This window comes from Hyperolius riggenbachi, chromosome 7 (genome assembly GCF_040937935.1).
Source record: "Hyperolius riggenbachi isolate aHypRig1 chromosome 7, aHypRig1.pri, whole genome shotgun sequence".
NCBI lineage: Eukaryota > Metazoa > Chordata > Amphibia > Anura > Hyperoliidae > Hyperolius > Hyperolius riggenbachi.
The window spans coordinates 198,365,664-198,391,241 of NC_090652.1; the positions used below are offsets into that span (position 1 = coordinate 198,365,664).

Here is a 25,578-nt window from a genome sequence, read left to right on the forward strand (position 1 = left end):
CTTACCTGGGGCTTCTAATGGTCCACCGCAGATGTTCTGTGCCTGTGCAGCCACTCGCCGATGCTTCAGTCCCGCCTCCGTTTCACTTCTGGAATTTACGACTTTAAAGTCGGAAAACCACTGCGCCTTCCCAGTTGTGTCCTCGCTCCCGCTGACGTCACCAGGATTGTATTGCACAGACTCAGTATGGTCTGGGCCTGCGCAGTATGCTCCTGGTGACGTCAGCGGGAGCGAGGACACGGCCGCTCAGATGCAGTGGTTTTCCGACTTTGAAGTCGGAAATTCCAGAAGTGAACCGGAGGCAGGGACTGGAGCATCGGTGACTAGCTGCGCAGGCACAGGACGTCTGTGGGGGACCATTAGAAGCCCTGGGTAAGTTCAACTCTTTTTCCCCCTACCCACCTACAGTAGTCCTTTAACCTTCCTGGCGGTAAGCCCGAGCTGAGCTGAACGGGGGAAGCCCTCCAGGAGATCCCGTTCTTTGAACGGGATCACCTGACCTTCGATCGCCGGCGGCGATCGGAGGGGCTGGGGGGATGCCGCTGAGCAGCGGCTATCATGTAGCGAGACCTTGTCTCGCTACATGAAAAAAAAAAAAAATTAAAAAATGGCTTTGCTGCCCCCTGGTGAATTTTGATAAACCGCCAGGAGGGTTAAAGGGAACCTAAATTGGAAAAAAAAGCAGCTTAACTTACCTGGTGCTTCTTCCAGCCCTGCAGCCATCCTGTGCCTGCGCCATGATTTTGCGATGCTCCAGTCACTAGTAGAACCTCTCTGACAGCTGGATGCATGGCCCACTGGGTGATCACCCTCCCACTGACTACGCAAACATGTGCAGAATGCTCCAGGGATCAGGAGTGTGAGTGAGGATACACATCCAGCACTGCGCATACCCGGTGGCCACTGACTCGCTGAGTTGTCTGGCTGATAGAGGGGCACTGCGGGTGACTGGACCATCGCAGAATCACGGCACAGGCACAGGATGGCTGCAGGAGGCTGGAAGAAGCCCCAGGTAAGTTAAACTGCTTTTTATTATAATATAATCTTGTTATAGTAAACTCCAAGGGACCAGGAAAAGTGGTTTACTATATCAGAAATTGTCCTAGAAATGGCCCAGCATGCTCTGGTACACTCTCTGCTGCATAGGACCAACTCTGTCCTCCCACTGGAGGTACAGTACAAGCACTTGCACATTAGGTGGACTGAAAGGCTAAGTATACCTTAGGGCTGCATAGCCAGACTGGACAAATCACTGGTACAGTATCCAGGGCTCCTTAAAAGTTGCAGTCATCACTAAATAGAGGCAGCCACTTGCTTCCTGTGAGTGGCTCTGATACCTCCATGGGTGGGGCTTGCAGCACGTCCTGCAAAACTTTCTGCTCACACTTGAGCCAATCATGAAGCCTCTCTTCAAAATGCAGCCAGTAATGATAAACGCATCTGTTATGGAAGTGGCTCTGATACCTCTTCTGTTACTATAACAGAAGTTTTATTATATCAGAGTTTACTATACCAGGCGTTGCTCCCATAGACTTATAAATGAAGATTGTCTGGGACCTGGAGAGGTTGTTTACGATACCTGATGTTTACTATAGCAGAGTTTATTATAACGAGATTATACTGCATTCAGTTTAGTTACCCTTTAAAGAGAACCCGAGGTATGTTTAAAGAATGTTATCTGCATACAGAGGCTGGATCTGCCTATACAGCCCAGCCTCTGTTGCTATCCCAATCCCCACTAATGTCCCCCTGCACTCTGCAATCCCCCATAACTCACAGCCGTGCTGTGAGGCTGTGTTTACATCTGTAGTGTCAGTCTCAGCTGCTCCCCCGCCTCCTGCATAGCTCCGGTCCCTGCCCCCGTCCCTTCCCTCCGAACAGCAGGGAGGGAAGGGATGCAGGCGGGGACTGGAGTTCTGCAGGAGGCGGGGAGAGCAGCAGATTGACACTATAGAGATAAACACAGCCAGCTCTGACAAGCTGTTTGTCAGCAGCGTGGCTGTGATTTATGAGGGATTGCAGAGTGCAGGGGGACCTTAGGGGGGTTTGGGATAGCAACAGAGGCTGGGCTGTATAGGCAGATCCATCCTCTGTATGCAGATAATATTCTTCAAACCCACCTCGGGTTCTCTTTAAGTCCATCAGGTACATGTTACAATTGGAGTTATGTTTATTCCTTATGGCAAGTAGACTTACCTTTGCTAGGTTAATGTAATGAACCTGGCAGCAGCTACAGTATCCTTGTCTGTAATACCGTAGGGGTGAATCACTTACTGACTGCTCTTGAGGGTGGAGATTTTCACTAAAGATTTAAAAAAAAAAAATTCAAAGTATGGTTTGAGTGACAAAGTGTACGAAAAAAATGCATAGTATTTAGCCTCCTGGATACACAGCCTGTATGCACATTTAAAAAAGGCACCTGGTAAAATGGGCGTCAGATTTTCCTGATAGAAAAATACAGATATTCTACTCTCCCCGTCTGTAAACTTAACCTTACTACTAACCCTCCACTACCTGTGCCTAACACTAACAGTCCCTTGACTTACACGTAACGCTAAGCTTCCCACCCACCTACACCTAACACTAACTAATGCCCATACTATAGGCGAGCAGCTAATACTGATCCCTCGCTGCTAGAGCCGAATGGTACTTGGGTAATACGATAGCCGATCACGGCTAGCTGGAATCTTCGAGCTACACCACCATTGGTAATTACACACTTGGCGTAGGCCAGCAGCCTATGGCGCCGCCCAAATCATCAGGTGCGCCTTACACCAATTTTACCTGCTCCTTAGGGACATATCCAGTTTTATTTTGACCTCTGCCTGGTCCTAGACACTATCTGACTGCAGCCTTGCCTGAGCACTGAATTGTTTAAAAACTTTACCTATGATTTTGCATTTTGCCCAATGTTAGCCTGTGGACATAGCTGTAATTGCCCTTAGACTGGATTCACATTTTATGTGCGTTTTCTGCATTGGAAAGCTGAGAACCAATGTTAAATCAATGGGCTAGTTCACACTTGAATGCATGTTAGAAACAACTGACAGCAATGCAGCAATGTCAGAAACACATGCAGAAAACCGCACGCAGAAAACTGATAGACAGGTGTATATCCAGCCTTAGTAGTTAGTTCGTACCCAAATTAACTTGCAAAGCTTTTAAATGTATGCTCCTTAGCAACTTGACCATTTCAGCACTACTCAGTTTAGATAGGAACTTACTGGCTATACAGTATAATTAATCCATTCTGGAGATTCCATTATTGTAAAAAATCACTACCAACCAATTTTAATAAAGAATATGACATAATTACCATCCATTCGGTAGCTACTTGAATTCCAATCTACTGCAGATTCCCATACATTGAGGAGGAACATACTGATAATTCGAAATATACCACACAGCATTGTGACGATTCCAGCAATCTTTATTTTCACTCAACAGTTTGTAGGTCCGTGGATAAAAATTAACACACAACTCCTCTGAAATAATATTCCTTTGGTTTAATAATTTCAGCCTTTCAGCCTTTTGTAATCCTTGGTTGGCTTCAAATGTATGAATGAGTTTATTCTATACACGCCACAAATTAACATTTTAAATAAACTGGAATCCCTTGCAAATATATTTGAATGCATGTTTAATTTAAAGGCATGACACAGCAATCTCCAAAGAAAAAAATTGATGAACCGGTATATTGCTTGCATGGCTGTCATTAAGCAGTTTAAACTTTGTTGCAATTGTGCATTTTAGAATTAAAGGATGATAACATTTCATAACTCTGCATATAAATTTGTTCAGGAACTGATCTAATAAGTAAAAAAAAAAAAAAATGTAGAGAATACAGTTCATATAAGACAACAGAAGACACATCATACAAGTTACAATTTCATTTGTGATTATATTACCAAATCATAAAATCAAATACACAGCAAACTAGGGTAAATTTTAACAAATCTTACACTCTAAGACCTCTTTCACAGTGGGATGGTGCGTTTGATGTGACGTTAAAGTCGCACAACGTGCCCCTAACGCAGCGCATGTAGGTTATTTAATTGGACGTTATTTTGTACTACGTTATGTGTCTCTTGGTGCTCCGTTTTCGTCGCATACTGATGGAACGAAAACGGTGCATGCGTTACATAAAAAAAAATAATAAAAAAAAAAATTACTGAGCATGTGCAAAACACATAACGCAGCAAATGTATTGCTAAACGCACAGCATGCAGCACTTCTAAATATTGCAACACGTTACACACAACGCAACGTGTGCACTGTGAATGTCGCATAGGCTTTGTATTGCTGTGCGTTAGTCTGTGCTGGAACATTTTCTAACGTGCGACTTTAACGTCACACTGTGAAAGAGGCCTAAAGGCAGGGGAGACACTTGACTGTTTTTGTGCGTCTTTTCTGCACAGAAAGCTGATTCAAACTGAGAACTCATGTAAATCAATGGTCTGGTTAACACTTATTGTGGGGGTTTTTTGCGTGCAGAAAAAAAATTGACATCCTGCAGGATAATTCTGCACATTTTGTCAGTTTTCCCTAACAATTACTTTGGCTAGTGTGAAAAACGTGCATGTTTTCTGAATACAAAACACACATGGTGTGCAGAACATGCATGCAGAAAAAAACGCACACAGAAAACTGAAAGACAAGTGTGTCCCCTGCTTTGTGAATGCTTTTTATTAAGCCCAATTTAAAACTCTTGGAATTTTTTATTTCAAAAGGTAGCATACCTTTTAATTACATATATTGTACTAAAATGGAGATACTTCATTACACATTTAGTGCCAGAGAATTTGCAAATCTTTTTTCAAAATTTTTAATATTTCTGAAAATAGGACCTAAACTGTGATGGATTTCTCACAAAATCTCTATACTGTACATAGATAATAAAAGCAGGAAATTTGGGCGCACAGATTAATGGACGTTTTGGGTGCCCCATAATTTAATTATCGTTTTGAAAATCCCATTATTGATTTTAAATGTTTTCATCGTTTTGAAAATGAGAACTTAATTATTTTTTAAATTTTTAAAGTTTTGTAGTTACAAATCATTCATTTTTGAAAATTATCATTTTGAACATTATAGGTTTTAGGTTTAGAGGTCAGGAAGGGGAGTTTTCAGAGTTAGACATCGGAAGGGGAGGGTTCTGTGTGAGAGCAGGGTTAGGTTAAGTTGTAGCAAAATATGGTTGTTAATATAGACCGATATTTTATTACAATAATTTACACTTTAAAAACGAAGAATATCGGTAGATATTAACAATAATTTTATTAACAATAATAATTTTATACACATTTTTCCGGGCTCCTCTATTTCATGCATGCTAAGAATTGGAGTACTACTTTAACCACTTCAGGATCACAGGTTTTTTCGCCTTCAGGACTAGAGCAATTTCATTCGCCAATAACATTATTGCTACTTATCACACTGAAATTATGTATATAATATTTTTTGTGGGACAAACTAAGCTTTCTCTGGGCAGTACTTTTTGCTAACCATTATTTTATTTATAAGTATTTTGCAAGGAAGAAGTAGAAAAAAAAAGGGAAAAAAAAATCACCATTCTCAGCTTTCAGCCATTGTAGTTTAAAAATAAAATGTGCTATTGATGAGACAGACACATTTTATTTGTTCATTTGTCCCAGTTATTACGTTTAAATTGTGTCCCTAGTACAATGTATGGCAATAATATTTTATTTGGAAATAAAGGTGTCTATTTTTCCGTTTAGTGTTTTTTTATATTAGAATAATAATTCCAAGACTTTAATTACAAAATCCACAGTATTGACATACATATTAACAAATTCCCTAAGGTAACTATTTATATATTTTAAATGGTGTAATTTTTTTATTTTTTATTTTTTTTAAGTGTTTTGGTATCTATGGTGTAGGGGAGGAAAGGGTTAAAAATAATAATAATAAAAAAAAAAACTAATTCTCCTATGGATTAGTGTTTAGAGTGCATTTGGATGTATTTTTACTTTTTGGCCACAAGATGGTGCTAGACCAGGCATGGGCAAACTTGGCCCTCCAGCTGTTAAGGAACTACAAATCCCACAATGCATTTGCCTTTATGAGTCATGACTGTGGCTGTCAGACTCCTGCAATGCATTGTGGGACTTGTAGTTCCTCAACAGCTGGAGGGCCAAGTTTGCCCATGCCTGTGCTAGACTGTGTTCCGTGTTGAGTAAATCTAACACGGAGTCAATGTTTACATACTGTTTGTCAGATTTTTTTCTGATCAACGCTGCAGGAAGCTGTAAGTAATAGGAGACTCAGTGATCAGGGATGGAAACAGCTGTTATCCATTCCCCGATCACGGAGGGACAGGATTGCGGACGGGGGAAATGCGGCGATCGTGAGCGGCATCGGTAAACAAACAGCATGCTTATCTACTCCCTGCAGGGGCGTAGATAAACGTAGCAGAGATCCTGAAGTGGTTAAAGAGTAATTCCACTCTTGTTAAAAAAATGCTATAATCATTCATCAGAGCTGCAAGAATTTTTTTTCTTTTTTTTTTTTGCTAATGTTCTTTTTGCAATTTAATGATATTAAAAGTTGCTTTTCCCTTTCAGTTTGCAGCCAGCTATGAACTTCCAAATCATCTAAACTGCACTATTTTTCCAGTTTTAATGCAGACAGGCCACCTTATGTTCTCCTTTTAGTGTGAGTAAACAGCAACATAGATCAGGAAAAATTGTTGCCTGTTTTCTACGTCTACATAAATAGGTGACCTTCAGGAAGGTATTACACCCCCAGTCTTGACAGAGTTTGTATAAAGGTGGTCTAACACAATTCAGTTTTGTTTTGTTTTTTCATCCACTGAAATCTGATCAATTTTTCCACTCAATCCAATAGTTTAAAAAAATCAAACCAATATACTATACACTTTTCATAGATTTTTCTGAAAACGTAAGAAAAACACGATCGAATAAAGCATTATGTTTTTACAATTTTTTTGTCTGATTTTTCAAACACGTCCAAGTAGATTTAAATTTTTTTAAATTGAATAATCGTATATTTTTATCTCGACTAGAAAAAGTTATTTTTGATTTCTTGTATCTCTAGTACAATCAATCGTTTTTATCAAAAAAAATAATGAAAACATTTTTTTCCTTCTTGTATAGAGTAATCAGAGGCCCCAACAGAATAAAACAAACTAAAATGTTTAAAAATTGCTTGGAAGGCAGTGGTGGACTTACCTCCTATAAGCAGTCACAAAACTGTCAATTTGAAAACAACATAAATTTATTGATCTACTCCCCAAAAAGTGTTGCAACGCGTTTTGCAGGTATAACCCGCTTCATCAAGCAATAAACAGGGGTATGAAACTGTAGATCAGAGACAAAACGGCTACATCAGATACATATAAAATGGCAGTAAACATCAAACTGTAATTGTGTAGCAGTGGTGTGGACAAAGTAAATGGACTGTATTGGCAGTGCATAATTGTCATAATAAATGGCTATTTTGTGAACAATGCTACACATTAATACTTCATAATGTGTGCGTATTCAGAACATAAATTTTGCGTCAAGAGAGGTTGACAAACAAGATGGCTATAGCGGCCGTCGTTAAGGTCGCATCACGTGGCAAAATCCTTCTATTTTGAGCGCCACTTCACTGCACCAGATTACAGAGGAGCCTGGTGCTACTTTGACCATATACTGGTAAGTTGAAAATGTATTTATTTTGCATATCACTCATCACTACCTATTGGCTAAAACCTGTTCCCCTTTTCCCCCCCAACTTGCTACCTACCCTATCTATATCATGTTCTCCCACCATCTCAGGCAAGGATGTGGCACTGGCAAGTGGCATTTCATAGTAATTTTTCTGCTCTGTCTGGGCAGGTCCTTCACCATGAGCCTTCCATTCAGCTGTGTGATAAGCTCATCTTTCTTTAAAGCGGACCCAAACCAAACGTTTTTTTAATTCAAAATATTTAATTGCACCACTCTGACACATACAAAGATAAATAAACACTCCTTCAAGCCTATGAGCATTTCAGTGACTGCTTTTCACCCTTCTCTTTTGATAACTAGGGTTATACAGGAGGCAGCCATTAGCAATTCCTCCTATGCTGGACACCATCTCCTCCACCAGTTTGCCGGAAAAATCCCGGCAATTTGAAAGGAAGGGAGGGGTTACTCCAATAAATGTAAAATATTTTAAATTTGTCATCATGCAGCTGAAAAAAGGTAGCTATTTATTATTATAATTTAGAAAATAGATTTCATTTCTGAAACCTTGTATTTTTAATTTGGGTCCACTTTAAGTGTTGGCAACAACGGGCATAATTTTTTTGCCTATCACCCACAAAATAACATTGCTACAAACAGTTTTTTTATATTTGTGTGCTGCTTTTATTAATGTGTGCATACCATTGGTGTTTGTATTTTGCGATCAGGTGCCTTCGCAAAGCAGCTGTCCCTAGTTGGGTGCTGGGCTTCCCACGACTCAGTTTCTTTTGGCAGAGGTTGCAGATGGCATTGCTGGTATCAGAGGCACACAAAAAAAATGCCACACTGGTGATCTTTGGAATGTCAGCATTCGGGTGGTGGCAACAGCAGGCCTTGAAGGGCATGTTGGCTGGATGACCCCAAGTGTATCACTAAATGCATTATGTGTGAATAACTCCTCTGACACATCAAGTGGAGCAGCTGTGTTGCTAGTGGTACTGTTAAGTTTTTGTGGGAAAACAGAAGCAGAGCAAGAGGAGGACAGTGCGTCAAAGAGGTTCTGTGTGGAAGCTATAGAAGATGTGGTGCGCTGTTTAAGACAGTCCATCGCGTCCTCAGAATTTTGGGGGTTGAGGGTACGTGCCTTCTGAACACTGTACTTTGGTCAAGGGCACACAAAATCTCGCCAGCACGACCTCGAAAATACCTGTGGGGTGGCCTGCCTCTGCCTGTTATTTTTCCCATATTGGGGGTATGCAGTACTACTAACAATATTCAATAGTGGTAGACAGTGTGTGTAATCACAAAGAGGCACACAAATACATAGCAGGTGTGTGTGTGTGTGTGTGTGTGTGTGTGTGTGTGTGTGTGTGTGTGTGTGTGTGTGTGTGTGTGTGTGTGTGTGTGTGTGTGTGTGTGTGTGTGTGTGTGTGTGTGTGTATCACTGGGCTGTGTACTTTAACACACACAGAGATATCCTATATAGTACTTTCAATCACAAATACAGTTGCAAGCTAAGCACTGCTTATGATAGACAGTGTGCTGGCTTGCTTGCTTGCAATAAGAGTATAGTAGAACTACAAGGGCCAGCAACTAAGTGTGGCCTGTATGCAGTGTGTAACACACACAGATATCAATAACCGATACAGTTGGAAGCGAAGCACAAATATGATGATAGACAGTGTGCTGGCTTGTAATAGATAGAAGAGGATAGTAGAACTGCAAGGCCCAGCAATGACTGTGTCCTGCCCTGTATACAATGTATGACACACACACACACACACACACACACACACAAACACACACACACATAAAATATGAGCCATCAAAAGTTTTTTTGTTTTGGTGAGGTTTCAGTAATAAAGAACAGCCTAGCTAACTGTCCCTGTCTCTCTGTGGGCTGTATGCAGTGTCACCCACAAAAGGAGCTATGGTACAGTACGTTCAATCACAGATACAGAGGAAAGATATGCACTGGTATAATACAGTGTGCTATTACACAGGTACAGAGGAAAGGTATGCACTGGTATAATAGAGTGTGCTTTCACACAGGTACAAAGGGAAGGTATGCACTGGTATAACTGAGTGTGCTGCCAGTGGTGGGACTGCAAATCCAAGCTGGCCTGGCAAATGTCTGTGGGCTGTATCTATATGCAGTGTCACCCACAAAGACACCTATGCTTTAGTAAGTTAAATCACAAATGCAGTGAAAAGATATGCAATGGTAATAGTGTGGGACTACAAATCCCAGCTAGCCTGGCTGGCAACTGTCTGTGGGCTCTAGCTATATGCAGTGTCAACCACAAAGACAGCTATGCTTCAGCAAGTTAAATCACAAATGCAGTGAAAAGATATGCAGTGGTAATACAGAGTGTGGGCCTGGCACAGTACAGCAAGGCCCAGCTGCGACAGGGCTGTATGTATGCTGTCTGTGGTCACACACAAAAAAAAAAAAAACAGATCAGAAGAATATTAGCTCTCAAAAGAGCTTTTTGTGGGGTGCTTTCAGCAACAGGATTGAGCGAGAAGCAAGCTAACAGCAGCCTAACTAACGCTTTACCCATCTCCAAATGTCTCTCCCTTCCTCTCACTATAGCAAGATCAGCAAAATGATAACATGGCTCACGCTGTGACATTTTTAGGGGGGGGGGGGGGGGGTCCAGGAGGGAGTGCTGTCTGATTGGCTGCCATGTGCCTGCTGACTGTGATGTAGAGGGTGAAAGTTTATTCCAATGACGAGGTATAGGAGGCAGATCGAACGCGATATGTGTCCGCTACCCGCCGCGGACGTGGGTAGCTGATATTCGCCGTTCGGGCCATCTCTATGAATTTGTAGCATTGTTCACAAAATAGCCATTTATTATGACAATTATGCACTGCCAATACAGTCCATTTACTTTGTCCACACCACTACTACACAATTAGTTTGATGTTTACTGTCATTTTAATGAGCAATACTGTGCAGTACATGTATCTGATGTAGCCGTTTTGTCTCTGATTTACAGTTTTAAAGCCCTGTTTATTGCCTGATGAAGCGGGTTATACCTGTGAAACGCGTTGCAACACTTTTTAGGGAGTATATCAATAAATGTATGTATATTTGAAATTGACAGTTTTGTGCCTGCTTATAGGAGGTAAGTCCACCACTGCCTTCCAAGCAATTTTTAAACATTTTAATTTGTTTTATTCAGTTGGCGCCTCTGTTTACTCTATACAAGATTTGTGTCCACCCCAGTGGAGGGGTGATTTACCCGTTTTCCGAACTACAGAGAGCGACTTAATCCTGAGTGAGGACAGGTCTAAACTCCTCACCAGCATTTACAGTGGTTGCCTTGTAGGTAACCCTGGTTTGTGAGTATCCTTTTCTCACGTTTCATTATACAATCCATTACCAGTACATACTACACTATATTAGGCTCTCAGTGTCTCTTTGTTAACTTTTTCATTCTTGACTTACACATAAGATGTTATGCTCTATTTTAGCACTCCTCTTTTGCACTTAGCACTTTAATTGTACATGCCTGATGAAGCCCCCTTTGTGTGTGTGGGGGCATACATGTTGAGTTAAGGATGGGCTGCTCACTGATTTATTGGGCAGTTACCTAGAGGGATTCTAGCAGCATTTATATGTATACGTAGACATTGCCTAGTATAGCTCTTATGCTTATCTGGGATCCTGCTGGAAATTGTGCTGCCAATATCTCCCACATCTACATCTGGGTGGGTGGCAGCTTTTTAGCCCCATATATCAGATCATAGAGTATGTTTATGGAAGTTTTACTATTATGCTGACTAACAAAAGCCTAGCTGTTCTGCTTTTAATTAACCCCAAAAAGGGCCCTTTTCCACTAGCAATCGCTAGCGTTCACGCTGAACGCTAGCGATTACTGAATCGCAATTACCGGCGATTCCCCAACGTTCGCGGCCGCGATTTTGCTATGCTATGCACTGCATAGCAAAATCGCGGCAAATATCGCTCCGCCGCGCGTTCGCGTTCCCGGCAAAAACGAATCGCGGTAGTGGAAATGACCTACCGCGATTCCTATGTTAAAAAGCAAACCGTAGCGATTGTAAAATCGCTAGCGGTTTGCGTTTTTGCGATTCAGCCAGCACAAACGCGGTTACTTTTTTACAGTTGCTCTTAAGGATTGCCTCAATTTAGTGTTTGTGCAATTATTAACTGGTAAATCTTTATGGATGTTTGCAAGAAGCAGGGTTGCAGTATGTAATTAAATGTCATTTCTATGATAAGGAAGCTCTAGCAATGCCATACCACGAGAAGTGGTTGTGGAAGCATGAGATCACAACCCTTCCTTTTGTTACTATTGAAAATGTACCGTATTCTTGTACCCAGGCTGTTGGTGTACATAGTGTGCAGTTATGCCATTGCTTCTCCAGTCACAAAAATACTGAAGAAGCATTCACTACTACCCATACTTATTTCCAGATAAGAATGGAGAATGTCCTGACTGTCACTACTGTAGATAACATTCAAGAGAATGTCTGAACTTCTTCAAAGTTCTAAGAAAAGGAATCCTGCCAACAGAAATGATGCCTTTACACTGAACTCCTTTCTACAATCTTGAACAAAGAAAATAATTGTCAGCCTGATAGCTGTGCCACAGCTAGAGAAAAAAAACCTGGTTGTCAGTAACTTACCTGCTATTGTCTTCCAATTTAACATAATTATCATCAACCTTCCTATCCCCATCTGTAACAAAAGCACACATGGAATTGTGTAATGTAAATATAAGGTTTACAGCTGATAGGTTGAAAGTTCTGAAATGATCTATGTTGTATATCATACGGTTGTCACAGTGCCATCTTACTGAATACTTATACTTATTACAAATGTAATAATGTAATACACGTTTCTGTGAATTAAAATGAGAAAAGTTTTGCATAAGCTTAATAAAGTCTTGCAGGCATAACTCCTGCACTGTTTTATGTTTTCATTAACAGTACAAGAGTGTACAGGCCTTACTAAACCACCGAAACAATAACAGTAATCATGCCAGTAAAACTAAGACTCTTAAAATGTTTCTACATGCATCTTGCAAGCCAGATAAAGTAATATTTTGGAGTGAACCTGCTGGCATGTTGCTATGCGCTGCCTCACCCTGGTCTGCGATTAGTCTACCAAGATTGGTCCTAGTGCAGTGAGGGCTAAGGAGGTCTGCTTCTATTGGCGAGTATGGTGTATTCTTTAGGCATCACTGAACACTAATGTTTAGGAGGAATGCTACCTAACATTTAAGGATCATTATACTTAGTTGAAAGGAATGCTATCTACCATATTTTTCAGACAATAAGATGCACTGGACCATAAGACGCACCCAGGTTTTAAGGACAAAAATCAGGAAAAAAACTAAAACTAGGTGCATCTATGGTGCAGGGGTGTCTTATGGAGCTTTCCCTCCCCAAGCTAGCTCTATTTCCTAAGCTACACTGCCCATCTAAAGTAACTCCTGCTGCCTTCCCCACCTACAATAACCCCCAACTGCCTCCCAGTTACACTGGCACCCCTCCCCCCCCTCAAGCTTCTGTATCCCCTGACAACAGCAGGGAAAAAAAAGCTTTACTGTGGTGCTCTGTCCCTTCTCCTGTGGCCCCTGGCAGCCCAGAATTAAAAAAAAATACCTGTTCCATGGCATCCCCTCCCCCCCAACCTGTAGCCCCTGGCAACTGGCCAGTAATAAAAAAAAACAAAAAAAAAAAACACACCTTTCTGTGCAGGCGCCCCTCCCCCCGCTGAGCCTCTTGTTGCCCTGGCAACAACACAATAGCCAAGCGTTACAACCGAAGCGGCTCAAATGCCTCTATATGCCTCCCTCTCTAACCTCCCCGGCAATTGCAGAGTCTGAAGCACTACAGCGGAAGCCTAATTACCTGATCCAGCCGCCACGATCCTCCATCTCGTGTCCTCCTATGCTTGCAGCCTCGCACTGGCGTCCTCTCACTGCAAGACCTGATGGTGTGCAGTCAGGTCACAAAAGAATTACCGGGGGAGGTAAGAAAAGCATATAGCGGCATTGGAGCCGCTCCAGTTGGAACGCATGGCTATTGTGTTGTTGCCGGGGGCAACAAGAGGCTCAGTGGGAGGAGGGGCACAGCAGAGAGGTTTTTTTTTGTTATTCTCTGGATTCTGGTGCTATAAGAGGAGTAGCGGGGGGAGGGGCTGCTGCAAGAAAAATGTTTTTTTTTACTGGCCAGATGCAGGGAGTTAAAGGAGGCTTAGCGGGGGGACCGCCGCGGGAAAGGGCTTTATTTTTCTTCATTCTGCTGTTGCAGGGTACAGGAGGCTTGGCAGGGGCTGCTGCAGCCTGCAGGTATCACGGTGTCTATGTGCAATTTGGCGGGAATCAAAAATGTACTATTTGGACCATAAGACACACTGACTTTTCCCCCCCACTTATGGAGAAGAAAAAGTGCATCTTATAGTCCGAAAAATACGGTAATATTTAGGGGTCACTCTGCCTATCATTTCAGGGGCACTCTGTGTAACATTTGGGGACTACAGATGGTCATGTCTAGGAGGACTTATGGAGAAGCATGTGATCAGTTTGGTCAGGTAAAAGTATATGTAAAATATGTAAAAATATAATATGTATAAGTCTCCGATTTGCTAGTCATGATCATGTGCTAAAAAAGGATGTCATCACAGCAAATCAGGGCTTTGCAAATCTATCAGCTAATCAAACAAATCACATGCTTCTCCATGAGTTCTCCTAGACATGACCATCCAAATTCTGGACGGTAATGGACATGTAATTAACATGTCTGTTAGAGTAAAATGTAGGGCACTAGACCTCTAGTAAACCAACTTAATTGGCTAGATTACTGATTCTAATAGTTTTAAAGCAGTAGGATTAGCCATTTTATGCCAGGGAAAAAAACACATATATAAGTAGATAAATACTTGAACTACTTACATAACACATGTATTGTACTGTCCAGGTTTTGATTTCAGTGAATGTTATATAGTAAATGAAAAGAATTCTGTTCCTGGTGGGAACCATGTCTTTTGCCCACAGTTTAGGCTAAATCCTGATGTCATTTCTGCCCTTTACTTTTTTTTATTTTCTCCTCCAATCGCTGAGTCACCTCAGCCTTGCTTGTAAACACAAGTGAACAGGGGATCATGTTTCAGATAAGCAGGTAAGCAGGAAAAAAAATAGGAAAAGGAGCAATATATTATAGATAAAAAGAACCCCTAGCATGCAACTGTTTGGCACTGACTACTAAAAGGCCATTGCTCCTTAAAGAGGAACTGTAATGACAAAACGGCCCCTGGGGGGTACTCACCTCGGGTGGGGGAAGCCTCCGGATCCTAATGAGGCTTCCCACGCTGTCCTCCATCCGTCAGGGGTCTCGCTGCAACCCTCCGTGCAGCGGTGACGTAATATTTACCTTCCTGGCTCCTGCGTAGGCGCTCTGACGGCTGTCGGCGCCGAAGTAGGCGGAAATACCCGATCGCCGTCGGGTCTGCTCTACTGCGCAGGCGCAAGTTTCCGGCGCCTGCGCAGTAGAGCGGACCCGACGGAGATCGGGTATTTCCGTCTATTTCCGTGCCGAAAGTCGCCACAGCGCCCCCGCTGGAGCCAGCAAAGGTAAATATTGAACTGACAGTCGGCACAGTCGCGCGTATAGTCTGAACGAGGCCTAAGTACTGTATGTTATTAATTTTTTTTATGATTTAACCACCAGACCAGGATCCAAAAACTTATTTTTACATTTTATACTACTATAAAGTTTCTAAACAATATTTTGTAACAATTTTTATTATAAAATTGATAAACCTTTAAAAAGTCATTTAGTACAGATTAAAACTTTCACATTCACATATTTAAAAAAATCAAATCATAAAAAATATAAGTACCGTATTTTTCGGACCATAAGACGCAGCTAGATTTAGAGGGCAAAAACCAGGGGAAAAAAATATTTTTAACCTGGTGCGTCTATGGTCCAGGGGCATCTTGTGGATGTTCTCACCCCAATTATTATGGACTTCTTGTACTTCTTGTGCCCCCCCTTGTACCTCTCTTTGTCCTCTTCTTATCCCCCTTGTGACTTCTGAGTCCCCATCTGTCCCCCTTGACCTCCTCAGTTTGTCCCCCTGTTTGCTCTGCTTGTCCCCCTGTGTCCTCTGCTGGTCCCCCCTGTGTCCTCTGCTGGTCCCCCCTGTGTCCTCTGCTGGTCCCCCCTGTGTCCTCTGCTGGTCCCCCCTGTGTCCTCTGCTGGCCCCCCCTGTGTCCTCTGCTGGCCCCCCCTGTGTCCTCTGCTGGCCCCCCCTGTGTCCTCTGCTGGCCCCCCCTGTGTCCTCTGCTGGCCCCCCCTGTGTCCTCTGCTGGCCCCCCCTGTGTCCTCTGCTGGCCCCCCCTGTGTCCTCTGCTGGCCCCCCCTGTGTCCTCTGCTGGCCCCCCCTGTGTCCTCTGCTGGCCCCCCCTGTGTCCTCTGCTGGCCCCCCCTGTGTCCTCTGCTGGCCCCCCCTGTGTCCTCTGCTGGCCCCCCCTGTGTCCTCTGCTGGCCCCCCCTGTGTCCTCTGCTGGCCCCCCCTGTGTCCTCTGCTGGTCCCCGTGTCCTCTGCTTGTCCCCTTGTGCTGCTGGTCCCCCCTGTGTCCTCTGCTGGCCCCCCGTGTCCTCTGCTGGCCCCCCTGTGCTGCTGGTCCCCCTTGTGACCTCTGCTGGTCCCCCCTGTGTCCTCTGCTGACCCCCCCTGTGTCCTCTGCTGGCCTCCCCTGTGTCCTCTGCTGGCCCCCCCGTGTCCTCTGCTGGCCCCCCCGTGTCCTCTGCTGGCCCCCCCGTGTCCTCTGCTGGCCCCCCCGTGTCCTCTGCTGGCCCCCCCGTGTCCTCTGCTGGCCCCCCCGTGTCCTCTGCTGGCCCCCCCGTGTCCTCTGCTGGCCCCCCCGTGTCCTCTGCTGGCCCCCCCGTGTCCTCTGCTGGCCCCCCCGTGTCCTCTGCTGGCCCCCCGTGTCCTCTGCTGGCCCCCCCGTGTCCTCTGCTGGCCCCCCCGTGTCCTCTGCTGGCCCCCCCGTGTCCTCTGCTGGCCCCCGTGTCCTCTGCATGTCTCCGCCTCCCCCCCCCCCGCAGTGTAATTAGCGGCCCCCGCTGTGTAGTTAACGTCAGCAGTGTATAACCCGATAATCCCAGCGTCAGTACAATGACATTGCCCCCCCCCGGCAGTGTAATTAGCGGTATCAATATAATCCAATTAGGCGCCCGCTAGTTAGTGGCAGCCATGTATTACCTGATAGTCCCGCAGTGTATTCGCTGCATTAGCATATTTCATTGTCTCCCGCTGGCGCTGTGTAATTAGCAGCCATCCGATCCTAGAAGTCCGCGCTGCTCAGAGACTTCTCCTATGCGTCATTCTTCCCTCTAGTGCCGGCCGCCTGTAATGACGCAACATGAAAAGCCGGCACTAGAGGCGAATGACGCATAGGAAAAGTCTCTGAGCAGCGCGGACTTCTAGGATCGGATGGCTGCTAATTACACAGCGCCAGCGGGAGACAATGAAATATGCTAATGCGGACTATCAGGAATATGCTAATGCGGACTATCAGGTAATACATGGCTGCCACTAACTACAAAGCGGGCGCCTAATTGGATTATATTGATACCGCTAATTACACTGCCGGGGGGGGGGGGGGGGGGAGCAATGTCATTGTACTGACGCTGGGATTATCGGGTTATACACTGCTGACATTAACTACACAGCGGGGGCCGCTAATTACACTGCGGGGGGGCAGGGACAAGAAGAGGACACAGGAGGACAAAGAGTGGACTGCACAGGGAGTCCCCGACATTGTGGCGCAGCGGCAGTTCGTATCGGCGGGTGTTTGTAAGTCGGGGACTCCCTGTATTCGGACCATAAGACGCAGTGACTTTTTCACCCCACTTTTGGGGGAGAAAAAGTGCGTCTTATAGTCCGAAAAATACGGTACGTTCGTAATAACTGTAGTAAAACATTAGTAAATATTACTAACATTTTACTACAACTAAACCTAACCCTACTCTCACACAGAACCCTCTCTCTACCTATCCCTAACCCTTAGACACCCCCCCTGGTGGTGCCTAACCCTAAGACCCCCCCCCCCCCTGGTGGTGTCTCACTCATAAATATCCCCTGGTGGTGCCTAACCCTAAGACCCCCCTGGTGGTGCCTAACCCTAAGATCCCCCCTGGTGCTGCCTAACCCTAAGACCCCCCTGGTGCTGCCTAACCCTAAGATCCCCCCTGGTGCTGCCTAACCCTAAGATCCCCCCTTAGTGATCGCTTTATTGTGTGAATAATAATGTTTTACAAATAGTAAGTGATAACATTTTAAATAATGTTTTAGTTAAAGAGACACTGAAGCGAAAAAAAATATTCTCATTTTTATTTTCAATATTTGCAGTTTACACATTACTCAGCATTTTAAATGTTTTTATAGAACAGTACGTGACCTTTTGAATTGTCCTGAACTGTTCTCTGCAAAAGAAGAAAAACACAACAGTTGAGATAACCTAATAGGAAGTCAGAGCTCTCTGCAACTTTCAAAGTTGTGGAGCTCAATGGCTATTTGCAGATAACAGCTATTGTAGATAACAACTGGAGTTTCTTAACTCTTCCTGTACTGGAAACAAATATTAGATTAAAGGTGCATACACACGCACTACTTCCGGCTAAGCGGATCACTCAGAAACAGCCTTATCAGTCTGCCGACAGCACGTACACACGTGCTACTGTCGGCTGAACGTCCGCCCAGCAGGGGGGTGTAACGGACCCGTCATTGCCGGCGGTATGGCGTGTGTACGCACCTTTATGTCTCTGCTCCTAATGCTTTATTTATTAGCTGTACTACACAACCAATTCATTATATCATAAAAAAAAATTTGCTTCAGTGTCTCTTTAAATATGATAGATCTGTTTAGTACCGGTATGTTTGTAACCATTATTCGTCAGATTTAGCTATTGCTCGGGTTATCAGATGGATAATAGTGTTTTATAAGTATTAAGTGTGAAAAACAATATATTATGATTTTGTTGTTGCGCAGTTTATTTGGTTGATAATGTTTTAGAGTGTTAATTAAAAAAAAAGTATATTACGATTTGTTGACGGTTTTATATGTTGAAAATAATGATTTATGAAACGTGATTATTTAAATATTACATTACAATTTAACTCAAAACTATAAATAAGTATTATTTTATGTGTAAACATTACTGGTCGCCGGCGAAGTTGGGAAACATAAATTATCACGGATGCAGTTTGAAAACTTAAATTATCATGGGTGCCCTTTTTTCCTGTTCAGCGCCCGGCAAATGATATTTAATATGGGAGTCAATGGCGGCGCCCTTTTTGTCCACCTTCCTCATGTGCCCAAATTTCCTGTCACCTCTGGACTTATTTTCTGCCTGTGCTATCAGTGTGGAAATGTTTCTGTCACTTGCAAGGTAAGGCATATTTTTTTTCTTAAGAATCAAAAAGGGGATCAGCACACCGACTTCTTGAGGAACAATTAAGTTTATTGTCCCAATGCACACACATACAATTATGATTGTCCAATCCAAACTAATAGACGAATCATAATTGTATATGTGTGCATTGGGACAATATACTTAAGTGTTTCTTAACAGGTCTGTGTGCGGATCCCCTTTGTTATTCTTGGATTTTGATTGCTACGGGATACCCAGCACCAGCATTACTCCACTTCTTGGTGTGAGTTTTTTTTGACTGGATTTTTTTAAGACCATAATTGGGAAAAATTACATCATGTTTCAGTCCTAAATAAAGTTTCTTGTGTGCGGCAGAACTCATGGAGACACATTCAACCAGATATAATATTCTGATTATAATAGTGTGATCAGGAAAATAATACTGTAATAATAATAATAATAATACTACTAACCTAGGCAAACATAAGAACCTTAAAGAGTACCTGAACTAAGAAAAAAAATGCACAATGGCCATAGCGGGGGCTTTTGCGCCCCCATAAACTCTGTGAACCCTCAATTTTGCAGGTATTCCTTCCACCTTGGTGCTACACATTCCGTTTAAAGCACTGGCTGCAACCACTCAGAACAAGTGCCCATGCTCTGTCTTCCTTCTATGTGCCTTCTTTGACTGCGCATCCGAATGGCTGTGCACTGCAGCCTTGGCCAAGATCGTTTTACTGGCACGATTAGGCTGGGACCACTCTTATTTCTGCAGAAAACAACCTCAGTTTGCCACACATGACCTTTTTATGTATAATGCATATTTTAACACCTACGTCATCAAAAATCTGCAGTATTATACTGCAGGGTGCCTAGCTTTTGTCACACATCTCAATGACTTACATTTCAATGCAATTTTGGATGTGGAAAAACTTACACAATTTCTACAAGTATGGACATGGCATATAGGGAAAATGCACATGCCCAGGACTCTCCGAACCAAGGCTCCTGCACACAGCCATTGGAGAGTGCGCACAAAAAGGAAATACAAGTCGACAGAGCATGCTCCTTTCAGAGAAGAATGGGTGGGGGGTGAGGGCATAAGTTGCAAGATGGAGGGGAGGCTGGGAAAGCTGAGGGACCACAAAGTTTATGGGAAAACTGGAGAAGCAAGATATACAGATCCAATCTGGACCTGACCAATCATGTGGGAGCAATTCTCCAAGTATTCTTATTTATTTTCAGCAGTTATACAACACACACAGACCAGCACAACGTTTCGGGCAACACGCCCTTTGTCAAGTTGTCTGAAACGTTGTGCTGGTCTGTATGTGTTGTATAACCGATGAAAATAAATAAGAATACTTGGAGAATTTCTTACACATGATTGGTGGAGTCCGGATTGGATCTGTATATATTGCACTGGAGTTTATGAGGTTCGATGGGCCCTCATTCTGGCCTGTGACCCCCTCCATGAAACGCACTTTATCTGAGGCCCACAGGTTACCTCTGTTTGTTTGTGTGGACACAGAAGCCCAAGGAATGGCCACCTCATAGCTTTTCACAAATCAGGTGTGCTTTAAAATCTAGATAACAAATATGATGATAGGAGATGCCTCTGGTAATAATAGTTTTCTATTTACAAGTGCATACACAGTATTCGTAATTATGGAACAGACTAATGTTTTCAGATTCTGTTACCTTGCACCGAAATCGATGAATCGTCTTCAGCCTGCATTCTTTTATCATGCATCTTTACAGGAAAACAGAAAGAAAATGATAAGATTTATATCATTCCTACAAAAATGTTCAAAGTAACAAAACTATATAATTTTGCAGTATTTAATGATGATGATCAAAGCCCCCTACTCTCCCATATGGAAATATTCTCACTTCTCTCAACAAAACCCCCATGAAGCAACATTATGCAAAAGTTTCCATCTGATATCCCAAGTGTGGCTGACACAGTGTGCCTGACAGTCAGTAACCTGCATTCCATTCTGATCAATGGTGAAAGCACAACTCATCAAAAGGAAAGGTGATGCATGATCACATGGCAGTCAGCAAATTCAACTGTAACTTGACTACTCAGCAGTCATTTTTAATGGGCTGCTTAGGATGGAAGTAAAGATCATCAACATCGGTTTCAGGATGAATTCTTGATCCATGTGCATGGGTTTACTAGTCACTTTAACCTCTTGCCGATTGGCATGAGCAGTGTGGCAGCCCCTGGACCACTCCACGTTGATTGGCGTGAAACGCTTCTTATGGGGTTTGCAGGAGAGCACGAGCGCGCATCTCTGCTCTGCTGACGGAGCACCGCTCTGTCTTCAGTTTTCAAGCGGCGATCGCCGCTCGGAGACTGTTAGACGCCGTCTAATAACTATGTACAGCGCTGCGATCTAAGGCAGCGCTGTACTGGGGACAGCCGTGTGACACATTTAAATTAGGGGGGCACTGTTGGGGGGGGGTGACTGTGTGAAGAGTTCAGAAGGTTGACAGCTGAGGGGAAGAGACTGTTCCTTTGTGTTCAGGTCCTGGTGGAGATGGACCGAAACCTCCGGCACAAAGGAAGCGGACTGAAAAAGCAGTGGCAAAGGTTAGCATAAGAGGTTAATATTCTTCCCTTGAATTCAGCTTAATCCATAGCAGTGCAAGAGCATCTACTATATAAATCATTGTTATGTGCCTAGTCACTGTATTATGTGAGAATTACTGACAGCACAAAGCAAGCAAAAACATAATGTCAGATTTGCTGAGCTACAGTATATTTTTTCTGGATTCTGCCTAAACTATTACAATCTGCTGAAGTGGAATTGTAACACTTAGTTATTCTAAATAAAACGTTCTATTGGAGGCAAGGTGGACAGCAAGCAAAGTAGGCACTTTCTTGTAGAAAAAAGATTCATGTACGAGAATGTCAAAATTGCGCAATACTGGATGGCTAAAGTAAAGCAAGAGAAAGATATAGTGCAAGGGTCATTACATGTGCAAGGGATTACAGAGCAAGGGTCATTACGTGTGATTTTTTTTGGTCACTGCAACTTTGAGGCTGGTTTCACAGTGGGACGTTAAAGTCCCACGTTACAGCAGCCAGTAACGCAGCCTAACTTACAGCACTGTAAAATCAATGTTGCTGTTCACAGTAACACGTTGCGTTACATTGTAACGCAGCACGTTAAAAACAAAGTGCTGCATGCTGTACATTATACTGGGCTAAGCCACGTTAGACTGTTTGCACATGCTCAGTAATGTTGGAGGAGGAGGTCTCCCCTCCTCCTCTGCTGCCAGCCACATGGCTAATTAATATTCACTGCACTGCAGAGACTCGTGGTGGGACTGTAGTGTTGTCCGGATCATGAATGAATCGTTCATTTGATCCGGATCTTTTTTGTGAGTCGAATCATCCGGATCATCACAATGAATGATTCGGTTCACAGTGGATGTCCGTCTGGAAGAAACAGGAACATACAGAATGTACAGTGCAGGGAAAGTCCTGTCCTGCTAATCATTTCACCCAGTCTGCTTCCCTAGTAAAATGATTCAAATGATTTGGTTCAAAGATCCGGATCTTTTCAATGATCCGATTCAAATGATCTGAATCCTTAAAAATATCCGGACTTCCTATCACTAACCTGGAGTGGCTGCTTTGAGAGCTGCATAATGCAGCTCAATCTGACGTCCAACTTCAACACCACCATACGTTGCGTTAGGGGCACGTTAAGCGACCATAACGTCCCCTAAAACGCAACGTCCTGGTGGGAACGTAGCCTTAAACATGCATTAGTCACTAAAAGTTTAAGGACTCCTGAAGTGAGAGGGATATGGAGACTGCTATATTAAAGGGAATCTAAAGTGAAAATAAACTTATGAGATAACGAATTGTATGTGTTTACTGCAGAGCAGTTCAAAGGATCATTAGCTCTGCTCTGTTTCATAGTTTAAAATACATAGTGACGTTTCAAAATGAAAATATTAGAGAATGATGCAATGTTATAAAAAAAACTATATACCTGAAAACTACAATTATGAGACTCTTTTCTTTGCTACTAATGTTATATTAATTATCCATACTACACATACAATTTATTATATCACAGGGGTTTTTTTGCAGCTAATCCAGACAAAGTTCAGTCAGAGCACCTGATCTGCCCGCTTGTTCAGTGACTATGGATAAAAGTATTAAACACAGAAGATCAGCAGGACAGCCAGGCAATACGTATTGTTTCAAAGAAAATGAGTAAGTGTGCTTTCAGACAGCCACACTGGCCCATATGCAAATAACTTTTTCTCCTGAGCGAAATAATCACACATTTTCCATAAAAAACGCCTTTGAAACAAGCAGCAAACAAGAAAATATTCCAAATAATTTGGGTAGTACTTTTTTAACTACTTTGTGATACTTTTTCAATTGCAGTGCTGAAAAGTTATTTTAAAAAAATAAGATTTAACAATTATCTCCCAGGAGAAAAAGTCAATTGCATATGGGCCACAGATTGTTATTTTTCAGTGTTCTGTGACTTACCGTATTTTTCGGACCAAAAGACGCTTCTCCACCAAAGGTGGGGGGGAAAAAAGTCAGTGGCCCATATGCAATTAACTTTTTCTGTTGAGTTACCTGCCACAGAGAAAAAACGTTAATGGCTGCACTTGAGGACCAGGATAAATGAACAGCTGAACTTGGGGACCAGGAGGGGTTAATGACCGCACTGCGTACAGTATTGCAGCCATTAATTTATCCCGCCCCTTAAAGTGTACCTGAGATGGTACACTGGCCCTTATTTATACTTACCTGGGGCTTCCTCCAGACCCATAAGCACTGTGTCTTCCTTCGCAGTCCTCTTCGGCCCCTTTGTTCTGGTGCTACTACTTCCAGTAACCCGGTCAATCGCCACCAGTTGTGGGCTTCTGTACATGCGCAGCTCGACCACACGTGCAACCCTGCGGTGCTACGGTCCACTGGAGCATTCTGTGCCTGTGCAGGTGCAGAACGCTCCAGGCCACAAAAGCTGGATGAGGGGTGCGCACGTGGCCGAGCTGCACATGTGTAGAAACTGACGACTGCCGGGCAGAGTGGAGGAGCATAGCAGCAGAGCGGAGGGGGTCGAAGAGGATGGCGAGGGAGGCCACGGTGCTTATGGGGCTTGAAGAAGCCCAAAGTAAGTATAAATAGGTCCTAGTGAACCATCTCAGGTTCACTTTAAGTGCAGCCAATACTTCCTCCGAGCCCCCAAGTGCAGCAAATATTCACTCCCCTTCCTGCAGCCCAGTATTTTTCCCATGCCCCTTTCCTTGTTAATTGTTGTGGCAAGGCCTTTCCGACCTGTGTTTTCTTGGCATTTCCTTTATCACGTGTCACTTCCCACTGGGTAAATTGCTGCAAATGGGAATGTCACATTACTCAGCGTGTTCAGTGTTGCTCATGACTTGAGTATAAGTCAACCCCTATACTTTTATTTAGTGAGTCAGACCTAATTTTCTAGACTTATAGTCGAGTATATACAGTAATTTATAACTATAAACTCTACCCTTTTACACCAAAATCTGACATGACAGAGGGTAAGCAGGTGTTGACTGGAATAACAGTAACACTTGGCAGATTAGTATAGTACCTTGTACTCTGTCAACAGATATAGCTTTATTTTTAAATACATACAATTTAATAATTCAATGTTTTGTATGAATGGACTCTGCATAAAAAGTTTTGTAAAATAAAAAAGGTATATACAGTGGCTTGCAAAAGTATTCAGCCCCCTTGAAGTGTTCTACATTTTGTCATATTGCTGCCACAAACATAAAATCAATTTTATTGGAATTCCACGTGAAAGACCAATACAAAGTGTTGTTAATGTGAGAAGTGGAATGAAAATCATACATGATTCCAAACATATTTTCAAATAAATAACTGCAAAGTGGGGTGTGCGTAATTATTCAGCCCCCTTTGGTCTGAGTGCAATCAGTTGCCCATAGACATTGCCTGATGAGTGCTAATAACTAAATAGAGTGCACCTGTGTGTAAGCTAATGTCAGTACAAATACAGCTGCTCTGTGACGGCCTCAGAGGTGGTCTAAGAGAATATTGGGAGCAACAACACCATAAAGTCCAAAGAATACACCAGACAGGTCAGGGATAAAGTTATTGAGAAATTTAAAGCAGGCTTAGGCTACAAAAAGATTTCCAAAGCCTTGAACATCCCACGGAGCACTGTTCAAGCGATCATTCAGAAATGGAAGGAGTATGGCACAACTGTAAACCTACCAAGACAAGGCCGTCCACCTAAACTCACAGGCCGAACAAGGAGAGCGCTGATCAGAAATGCAGCCAAGAGGCCCATGGTGACTCTGGACGAGCTGCAGAGATCTACAGCTCGGGTGGGGGAGTCTGTCCATAGGACAACTCTTAGTCATGCAGTGCACAAAGTTGGCCTTTATGGAAGAGTGGCAAGAAGAAAGCCATTGTTAACAGAAA

At 43.2% G+C, this 25,578-nt stretch overlaps 1 protein-coding gene across 3 annotated transcripts in view; it reads right to left on the reverse strand.

Annotated features, from left to right (window-relative positions):
* ZDBF2 (zinc finger DBF-type containing 2) overlaps positions 1-25,578 on the reverse strand; it is a 114,450-nt gene that overhangs the window by 13,821 nt on the left and 75,051 nt on the right. For 2 of the 3 annotated variants that reach the window (XM_068244992.1, XM_068244993.1), the window contains exons 2-4: positions 20,811-20,862; positions 12,351-12,402; positions 2,197-2,302 (exon numbers count right to left, since the gene is read on the reverse strand). In XM_068244992.1, the coding sequence (XP_068101093.1) occupies positions 2,197-2,302; positions 12,351-12,402; positions 20,811-20,862 (210 nt within the window). Of the gene's footprint in view, positions 1-2,196; positions 2,303-12,350; positions 12,403-20,810; positions 20,863-23,634; positions 23,728-25,578 lie in introns of all 3 variants that reach the window. The other variant, XM_068244994.1, reaches the window with a different exon arrangement.